Source organism: Rhinopithecus roxellana, chromosome 4 (assembly GCF_007565055.1).
Source record: "Rhinopithecus roxellana isolate Shanxi Qingling chromosome 4, ASM756505v1, whole genome shotgun sequence".
NCBI lineage: Eukaryota > Metazoa > Chordata > Mammalia > Primates > Cercopithecidae > Rhinopithecus > Rhinopithecus roxellana.
In genome coordinates, this window is record NC_044552.1 from 22433113 (window position 1) to 22443523 (window position 10411).

The 10411-nt window shown below is 39.7% G+C and overlaps 1 protein-coding gene across 1 annotated transcript; it reads right to left on the reverse strand.

The window, feature by feature from the left end:
• Positions 1–9230: 9230 nt before the first annotated feature.
• On the reverse strand, positions 9231–10157 carry LOC104653694 (olfactory receptor 2G3-like). The gene has a single exon (XM_010352749.1). The coding sequence runs from the start codon at positions 10155–10157 to the stop codon at positions 9231–9233; it is 927 nt and encodes a 308-aa protein (XP_010351051.1).
• Positions 10158–10411: the final 254 nt, after the last annotated feature.

The window sequence follows — 10411 nt, forward strand, 5'->3', positions numbered from 1 at the left end:
CAATGGTTGAACTAATTTACTCTCCCAGCAACAGTGTAAAAACATTCCTGTTTCTCCACATCCTCTCTAGCATCTGTTGCTTCCTGACTTTTTAATGATCACCATTGTTAGAATGGTGATCTCACACCAGTTAGTGGTGTGAGATGGTATCTCATTGTGGTTTTGGTTTGCATTTCTCTAATGACCAGTGATGATGACCTTCTTTTCATATGTTTTTTGGCCACATAAGTGTCTTCTCTTGAACAGTGTCTGTTCATATCTTTTGCCCACTTTTTGATAGGGTTGTTTTTTTTTTCTTATAAATTTTTTTCAGTTCCTTGTAGATTCTGGATATTAGTCCTTGTCAGATGAATGGATTGCAAAAATTTTCTCCCATTCTGTAGGTTGCCTGTTAACTCTGATGACAGTTTCTTTTGCACAGAAGTTCTTCAGTTTAATTAGATCCCATTTGTCAATTTTGGGTTTTGTTGCCATTGCTTTTGGTGTTTTAGTCATGAAGTGTTTGCCTATACCTGTGTCCTGAATGGTATTGCCCAGGTTTTCTTCTAGGGTTTTTATGGTTTTAGGTCTTACATTTAAGTCTTTAATCCATCTTGAGTTAATTTTTGTATAAGGTATAAGAAGGAGTCCAGTTTTAGTTTCCTACATATGGCCAGCCAGTTTTCCTAACACCATTTATTACATGGGGAATCCTTTCCCCATGTTTTTTTTTTTTTTGGTCAGGTTTGTAAAAAATCAGATGGTTGTAGATGTGTAGCATTATTTCTGAGTCCTCTGTTCTGTTCCATTGGTCTATATATCTGTTTTGGTATCAGTACCATGCTGTTTTGGTTACTGTACCCTTGTGGTGTAGTTTGAAGTCAGGTAGCATGATGTGTCCAGCTTTGTTCTTTTTGCTTATGATTGTCTTGGCTATATGGGCTCTTTTTTGGTTCCATATGAAATTTAGAGCAGTTTTTTTCTAATTCTGTGAAGAAAATCAATGGTAGCTTGATGGGGATAGCACTGAATCTATGAATTACTTTGGGCAGTATGGCCATTTTCACAATACTGATTCTTCCTATCCTTGAGCGTGGAATGCTTTTTCATTGTTTGTATCCTCTCTTACTTCCTTGAGCAGTGGTTTTTAGTTCTTTCTGAAGAGATCCTTCACATCCCTTGTAAGTTGTATTCCTAAGTATTTTATTCTCTTTGTAGCAATTGTGAATGGGAGCTCGCTCATGATTTGGATCTCTGTTTGTCTATTATTGGTATATAGAAATGCCTGTGATTTTGCACATTGATTATGTATCCTGAGACTTTGCTGAATTGCTTATCAGCTTAAGGAGATTTTGGGGTGAGTCAGTGGGGTTTTCTAAATATACAATCATATACAATCATGTCATCTGCAAACAGAGACAATTTGACTTTCCCTCTTCCTAACTGAATATCCTTTACTTCTTTCTCTTACCTGATTGCCCTGGCCAGAACTTTCAAAACTGTGCTGAACAGGAGTTGTCAGAGAGGGCATCCTTGTCTTGTGCTGGTTTTCAAAGGGAATGCTTGCAGTTTTTCCCTTTGTCCTTTTGGTCCATTCAGTATGACATTGGCTGTGGGTTTGTCACAAATAGCTCTTATTATTTTGAGATATGTTTCATTGATTCCTACCTGATTGAGAGTTTTTAGCATGAAGGGGTGTTGAATTTTATCAAAGATCTTTTCTGCATCTATTGAAATAATCATGTGGTTTTTGTTATTGGTTATGTTTGTATGGTGGATTATGTTTATTGATTTGCATATGTTGAACCAGCCTTGCATCCCAGGGATGAAGCCAACTCACTCGTGGTGGATAAGCTTTTTGATATGCTGCTGGATTTGGTTTGCCAGTATTTTATTGAAGAATTTTGCATTGATGTTCATCAGGGATATTGGCCTGAAATTTTCTTTTTTCATTGTGTCTCGGCCAGGTTTTGGTATCAGGATGATGCTGGCTTCATAGAATGAGTTAGAGAGGAATCCCTCTTTTTCTGTTGTTTGGAATAGTTTCAGAAGGTATGGTACCAGCTCCTCTCTGTGACTCTGGTACAATTTGGGTGGGAATCGGTCTGGTCCTGGGCTTTTTTTGGTTGGTAGGCTATTAATTATTGCCTCAATTTCAGAACTTGTTATTGGTCTGCTCAGGGATTAGACTTCTTCCTGGGTTAGTCTTGGGAGGGTGTATGTGTCCAGGAATTTATCCATTTCTTCTAGATTTTCTACTTCATTTGCATAGAGGTGTTTACAATATTCTCTGATGGCAGTTTGTATTTCTGTGGGATCGGTGGTGATGTCCCCTTTTTAATTTTGTATTGTGTCTATTTGATTCTTCTGTCTTTTCTTATTTGTCTAGCCAGCAGTCTATCTATTTTGTTAATCTTTTCAAGAAATCAGCTCCTAGATTCATTGATTCTTTGAAAGGTTTCTTGTGTCTCAATCTCCTTCATTTCTGCTCTGATCTTAGTTATTTCTTGTCTTCTGCTAGCTTTTGACATTGTTTGCTCTTGCTTCTCTAGTTCTTTTAATTATGATGGTAGGGTGTCGATTTTAGATGTGTCCTGCTTTCTCCTGTGGGCATTTAGTGCTATAAATCTCCCTCTAAACACTGCTTTAGCTCTGTCCCAGAGATTCTGGTATGTTGTGTCTTTGTTCTCATTGGTTTCAAATAACTTATTTATTTCTGCGTTAATTTTGTTATTTACCCAGTAGTCATTCAGGAGCAGGTTGTTCAGTTTCCATGTAGTTTCACAGTTTTGAGTGAGTTTCTTAATATTGAAGTCTATTTTGATTGCACTGTGGTCTGAGAGACTTTTGTTATGATTTCCGTTCTTTTGCATTTGCTGAGGAGTGTTTTACTTCCAATTATGTGGTCAATTTTAGAATAAGTGCTATGTGGTGCTGAGAAGAATGTATGTTCTGTTGATTTGGGGTGGAGAGTTCTGTAGATGTCTATTAGGCCTGCTTGGTCCAGAACTGAGTTCAAGTCCTCAATATACTTGTTAATCTTCTAATTGATCCGTATAATATTGATATTGGGTGTTAAAATCTCCCACTATTATTGTGTAGGAGTCTAAGTCTCTTTGTAGGTCTAATAACTTCCTTTATGAATCTGGGTGCTCCTGTATTGGGTGCATATATGTTTACAATAGTTAGCTCTTCTTGTTGCATTGATCTCTCTTCCATTATGTAATGCCCTTCTCTGTCTTTTTAAACTTTGTTGGTTTCAAGTCTGTTTTAACAGAGACTAGGATTGCAACCCCTGCTTTTTTTTTTTTTTCTTTCTATTTGTTTGGTAAATATTCCTCCATCCCTTTATTTTGAGCCTATGTGTGTCTTTGCACATGAAATGGGTCTCCTGAATATAGCACACAGATGGGTCTTGACTCTTTTTCCAATTTACCAGTCTGTGTCTTTTAATTGGGCCTTTTAGCCTATTTACATTTAAGGTTAATATTGTTATGTGTGAATTTGATCCTGTCATTATGATGTTAACTGGTTATTTTGCCCATTAGCTAATGCAGTTTCTTCATAGTGTCAACGGTCTTTACAATTTGTTATGTTTTTGCAGTGGCTGGTACTGGCTTTTCCTTTCTTTGAGGAGTTCAGGAGTTTTTGCAAGGCAGGCTTGGTGGTGACAAAATATCTCAGCATTTGCTTGTCTGTAAAGGATTTTATTTCTCCTTCGCTTATGAAGCTTAATTTGGATGGATATGAAATTCTGGGTGGAAAATTCTTTTCTTTTAGAATGTTGCATATTGGCCCATTTTCTTCTAGCTTGTAGAGTTTCTGCAGAGACATCCGTTGTTAGTCTGATGGGCTTCTTTTTGTGGGTAACCCAACCTTTCTCTCTGGCTGTCCTTAAATTTTTTCCTTCATTTCAACCTTGGTGAATCAGACAATTATGTTTCTCGGGGTTGCTCTTCTCAAGGAGTATCTTTGTGGTGTTTTCTCTATTTCTTGAATTTGAATGTTGGCCTGTCTTGCTAGGATGGGGAAGGTCTCCTGAATAATATCCTAAAGAGTGTTTTCCAACTTAGTTCCACTCTCCCCGTCACTTTCAGGTACACCAATCACACGTAGATTTGGTCTTTTCACATATTCCCATATTTCTGGGATACTTTGTTTGTAACTTTCTGTTCTTTTTTCTCTAATCTTGTCTTCATGCTTTATTTCATTAAGTTGATCTTCAATCTCTGATACCCTTTTTTCCACTAGATTGATTTGGCTATTGATACTTGTGTATGATTCATGAAGTTCTCGTGGTGTATTTTTCAGCTCCATCAGGTTATTTATGTTCTTCTCCAAACTGGTTATTCTAGTTATCAATTCCTTTAACCCTTTTTCAAGGTTCTTAGCTTCCTTGAATTGGGTTAGAACATGCTCCTTTAGCTTGGGGGAGTTTGTTATTACCCACCTTCTGAAGCCTACTTCTGTCAATTCATCAAACTCATTCTCCATCCAGTTTTGTTCTCTTGCTGGCAAGGAGTTGTGATCCCTTGGAGGAGAAAGGGCGTTCTGCATTTTGGAATTTTCAGCCTTTCTGTGCTGGTTTGTCCTCATCTTAGTGGATTTCTATACCTTTGGTTTTTGATGTTGGTGACCTTCGGATGGGGTTTCTGAGTAGATGTCCTTTCTGTTGATGTTGATGCTATTCCTTTCTGTTTGTTAGTTTTCCTTCTAACAGTCAGGGCCCTCTGCTGCAGATCTGCAGGAGTTTGCTGGAGGTCCACTCCAGACCTTATTTCCCTGGGTAACAACAGTGGAGGCTGCAGAACGGCAGAGATTGCTGCCTGTTCCTTCCTCTGGAAACTTTGTCCTAAATGGGCACCCTCCAGATGCCAGCTGGAGCTGTCTTGTGTAATGTGTCTGTCGACCTCTGCTGGGAGGTGCCTCCCAGTCAGCAGGCATGGGGGTCAGGTACCCACTTGAGGAGATAGTCTGTTGCTTAGCATAGCTGGAACGCTGTGCTGGGAGATCCACTGCTCTCTTCAGAGCTGGCAGGCAGGGACGTTTAAGTCTGCTGAAGCTGCACCCACAGCCTCCTCTTTCCCCAGGTGCTCTGTCCCAGGGAGATGGGAATTTGATCTATAAGCCCCTGACTGGGGCTGATGCCTTTTTTTCAGAGATGCCCTGCCCAGAGAGAAGGAACTTAGAGAGGCAGTCTGCCTACAGGGGCTTTGGTGAAATGCAATGGGCTCTGCCAGTTCTATCTTCCCTGTGGCATTGTTTACACTGTCAGGGAAAACTGCCTACTCAAGCCTCAGTAATGGCAGATGCCCCTCCCCACACCAAACTAGAGTGTCCCAGGTTGACTTCAGACTGCTGTACTTACTGCAAAAACTTCAAGCCAGTGGTTCTTAGATTGTTGGGCTCCTGGGGGTGGGATCTGCTGAGCAAGACCACTTTGCTCCCCAGCTTCTGTCACCTTTCCAGGGGAGTAGACGGTTCTGTCTCATTGGTGTTCCAGATGCCACTGGGGTATGAAAATAAACTCTTGCAGCTAGCTTGGTGTCTGCCTAATTGGCAGCCCAGTTTTGTGCTTGCACTGTCGAGGGCCCAGGGCCCTTTGACATAGGCACCCAAGGAATCTCCTGGTCTGCGGGTTGTGAAAACCATGGGAAAAACATAGTATCTGGGCCTGAGTGCACCATTCCTCATGGCACAATCCCTTATCGCTTCCCTTGGCCAGTGGAGGGAGTTCCTCAACCCCTTGCACTTCCAGGGTGAGATGATGCCCCACCCAGCTTTGGCTCACCCTCTGTGGGCTGCACCCACTCTCTAACAAGTCCCAGTGAGATGAGCCAGGTCCCTCAGTTGGAAATGCAAAAATCTCCTGCCTTCTGCCTTGATCTCACTGAGAGCTGCAGATCAGAGCTGTTCCTATTCGGCCATCTTGGGAAAAGCTCCTCGTTAAAAATTTATATAGTTGGCTGGGTGCAGTGGCTCATGCCTGTAGTCCTAGCATTTTGATAGGCCGAAATGGTAGGATCCCCTGAAGTCAGGAGCTCGAGACCAGCCTGGCCAACCTGGTGAAACCCTGTCTCTACTAAACATAAAAAAAAAAAAAAAAGAAAAAGATTAGCCAGGTGTGGTGGCACGCGCCTGTAGTCCCAGCTACTTGGGAGGCTGAGGCGGAAGAATCGCTTGAACCTGGGAGGTGGAGGTTGCAGTGAGCCGAGATCGCACCACTGCACTCCAGCCTGGGAGACAGAACAAGACTCTGTCTCAATTAAAGAAAAAATTATACAGTTCTAGCTATAAAAATGTAAGGTACCATGTTATTTTTATTCCTGATGTATGTCATTGGAATCCAATGAGCTGATTTCTATCTTCCAGAGATAATGACCTCTTATCCTTAGCATATTCAGGATGTTTTCATCTGGAATGTAGTTTTCTTTACTCCACATATGTTTATAGTTTTATTTCTTCCTTCAAAATAATAATCCGTAGTTAGTAGCCCATCTATTCTTTACTGTGAATTTCTCAAACACATCGACATTCAATATGTTTGCCTTCTTGTTTTATTTTGCATCTAGTGAAATCTTAAATTGCTTTTTAATTCTTTTATAAGTCATAATATACCTTCTAGAGGAATATTATATATTATTTGTTGACAGTGCTAGCATCTTCTAATCATTCACGATGATAAACCTACATAAACTATTACTGATTGAATGAATCATGAATACACTGGTATGTTGATCTATGAGTTGACATCAGTTCTTAGTGCACACTTCTATTTAAAGGGCGGTTCTTAAAAGGCGGAGATCACAGTTCATTTTATGTCATATAAACTTATTATTGATTGAATTTTGATGTAATTTAGCAAGTATACTGTTTGTTTGTTTTTGAGACTGAGTCTCACTCTGTAGCCCAGGCTGGAGTGCAGTGGCATGATCTCAGTTCACTGCAACCTCCGACTCCTGGGTTCAAGCGATTCTCCTGCCTCAGCCTCCCAGGTAACTGGGATTACAGGTGTGTGCCACTGAACCTGGATATTTTTTGTATTTTTAGTAGAGATGGAGTTTCACCATGTTGGCCAGGCTGGTTTTGAACCCCTGACCTCAGATAATTTGCCTGACTCGGCCTCCCAAAGTGCTAGGATTACAGGCATGAACCACCTCGCCCAGCCAAGTATGTTGTAAAATTTAAAAAGTGTAATAGGATAATAGAGGGAGAGAGATTACTTGTGGTAATATTAAACATAAGAACAAACACTAAATAAACTAAATTCGGCCATCTTGGGAAAAGCTCCTCGTTAAAAATTTATATAGTTGGCTGGGTGCAGTGGCTCATGCCTGTAGTCCTAGCATTTTGATAGGCCGAAATGGTAGGATCTACCTAAACAAACACTAAACACTAAACAAACACTAAACAAACACTAAACAAACAAACACTAAACAAACACTAAACACTAAACAAACACTAAAAAAACTAAGATGAGTAATTGTACAGGTGAGTAATGGTTCATACTAGTACAGCTTTCAAGAGAACTTTGCCAATCAGGACTATCATAGATGAATCCAGCTTATAGGCTGGAAGGTAAACTAGATGACTAAACATGAGGTGTGCTGCATAATGCTTGCATAAGAATATCTTTGCTGAGATATTGAGTTTTATGTGAATATGAGGAATACATCTTCCCCTGTACTCTGGGAATGGGGAACCACAGAAATCAAAGCAAGAATCATATACTATAATTGAGTGACAATCATTAGATCACAGTTGAGTCAAAATCATTACATAATAGTGGACTTGTTATTATTGGCTTGTCTATGCAAAAGTGCATGTTTTCATAAAACAACTAAAAACATATTGGTCACATGTCGAAAGCAGAACCTGCTTGATTATTGCAAGCAAACTTAGTTGGGTATTAATGACTAGTGACTATCCATACAATATATGACTGGAAAAGATCTGTATATTTGCCTTCAAGGCTACTCAATCTGATATGATTATTACTGAGAAAATCAACAGTTTATTAATCATAACTGACATTTACTGAGTCCTTACTGTCTGCCTTCTAATTATCTACTAAAGTACACTGAATTTTTGAGGTTGTCCTCATTTTAGAAATGTTTCCATTTTAGCAACTGAGGCTCAGAGTTATTAAATCATTTACCCAGAGTTATTCAGCTGGTAAATAAATGGTGGAGATAGAATATAGACTCTGGTGTCTCCAAGTTCAAATAATATTTTTTACTGCCACACTAAAGTATCTGTATTTCTGGAAATGACACCTTCAACTCTGCTATCACCATTAAAAGCAAATGTGTCACACTTCTATAACTTAGTAGAGAAAATAAATCATGTTCTTCTCATATGATAAAGACAAAACAAGGATTGACTTATTTTTCTTATATTTTCAGATATTTGTTTTTCCATTTGTATATAAACACAAGTGGATAAATATAGACTACGTAAGAATTTTTATTGGATACAATTGAAAGTAATAAGTATATAAGAGATCAAAATGTGAAGAATACTATGACTAAAAAAGTAGATCACAAATATGTTAATTGATTTTTATTGATCATGTATTACCAGGTGCTTTATTTATATTTTCATAGATTAATGAACATAATAGTCAAGCTCTTTTTTTTCTTAACTCTGAAGTAAACTTGGGTCCAAAAATCCAATGAAATTTACACAAACTCAAAAAGGAAGTTGTAGAGTTAAAATCCGAATTCTCTAGTCTAATCTCTCCACTATTCCCCACAAAGCAAATGCAAGCTTTTTATTGTGATAAATGAGAAACACATTTTAGAGCTAGTTGTTTTCAGGAATTGTTAGAATATTCATGGGAAGAGATATAATGTAGAAGCACCGGGAAAATGGCTGTAAAACACATCACACAAATGAGAAGAAAAGAAGAAATAAAAGGTGGAAAAGAAAGGAAGGGAAGGAAAAAAGCAAGAAAGGAAGGAAGGCTAAAGAAAAGCACAGGGAGGGAGAGTGAGAAACAGAAATGATGTGACTCATGGAGATTTAAAAGGTATGGGGAAATATTGCCTTACATGGGCTCAAAAGAAGTCTGGAAAGAGATTGGAGACGATAGACAGTTCTGTGGCCAAGTGAAATACAGTAATGCAGATGGAGAATATTACATCTCTTCCTTTATAGACTGCTAAAATTCTTGAGTGAAGAATTATACAAGATGACCTTTAAAGTTTCTTTGTAAAAAAAGTTGAGCGCTGTGTACTCCGTTTCATTTTTTATGTGAAGTCTCTGTGAAATAATCTTTGCAGTGCTCCTTTCACGTCATTATTCCTCAGTGTATAGATGAGGGGATTGAGGGTCGGGGTCACAACTGTATAGAAGAGGGAGATGAACTTCCCATGAGCATGGGCATAAGAACTGTTGGGCTGGATGTAGACAGCTGTGATGGTCCCATAGAAGAGGGACACTACTATCAAGTGGGATCCACATGTCCCTAGGGCTTTGCACCAGGCCTGGACTGACTTGATCCTTATGACCACCTTGGCAATATGTCCATAGGACAGCAATATTAGCATTAAGGGCAAGAGGAGTAAGACCAATGAAGCAACAAAGAGCTGAACCTCATTGTCATGGATGTCCACACATGCAAGCTTAATCATGGAGGGTACCTCACAGAAGAAATGATGGAGCAACTGGTGTCCACAGCGAGGCAGCCAGAGGGTGACAGTTCCCTGGATGAGAGTGTTTCCCATTCCACTCAGCCACGCAACCCCTGCCAGAGCCTGGCACAGCCGAGGGTTCATTACAGCTGTATAGTGGAGAGGTTTGCAAACTGCAGCATAGCGATCAAAAGCCATTATAGCCAGGAGGACGCACTCGGTGGAGCCCAATGCCAGGGAGACGTAGAGCTGGATGACACAATCCAGGAATGTGATTGTTTTGGCGGGTCCTTTTAGGTTCCACAGCAGCTGAGGGACAATACTGGTGGTAAAACAGATATCAACTAAGGAGAGGTGAGTAAGAAAAAAGTACATGGGTGTCTTGAGTTTAGGGTCTACAGAGCAGATCAGAATAATTACTGTATTTCCCACAAGGGTAAGGAGATAGGATATCAAAACAGCCACAAAGAGTATCTTTTCCAGGTGGGGCTGTTCAGAGAAGCCCACCAGGATGATGTCTCCCTTGACACTGCTGTTGGTCATGCCCATCACCCGGTTCAGAACAGGAGCAAGACATACAAGAATTCAGGGAGGATAATGTGTTGGCCATTGGGCACAATATTAACCTTTAATAAACATTTAATCAAAACTCTGACTCAGAGATGTTACAGTGACTCATGGAATAAATTTTGGTATAGAAACCACAAAGGAAGACCTTAACGAAAATACGTAATACAGAGAGACACATGAAGCCTATTGTGGAAGCCGTGTTTTCCTGACAGATAACTATTAGAAGC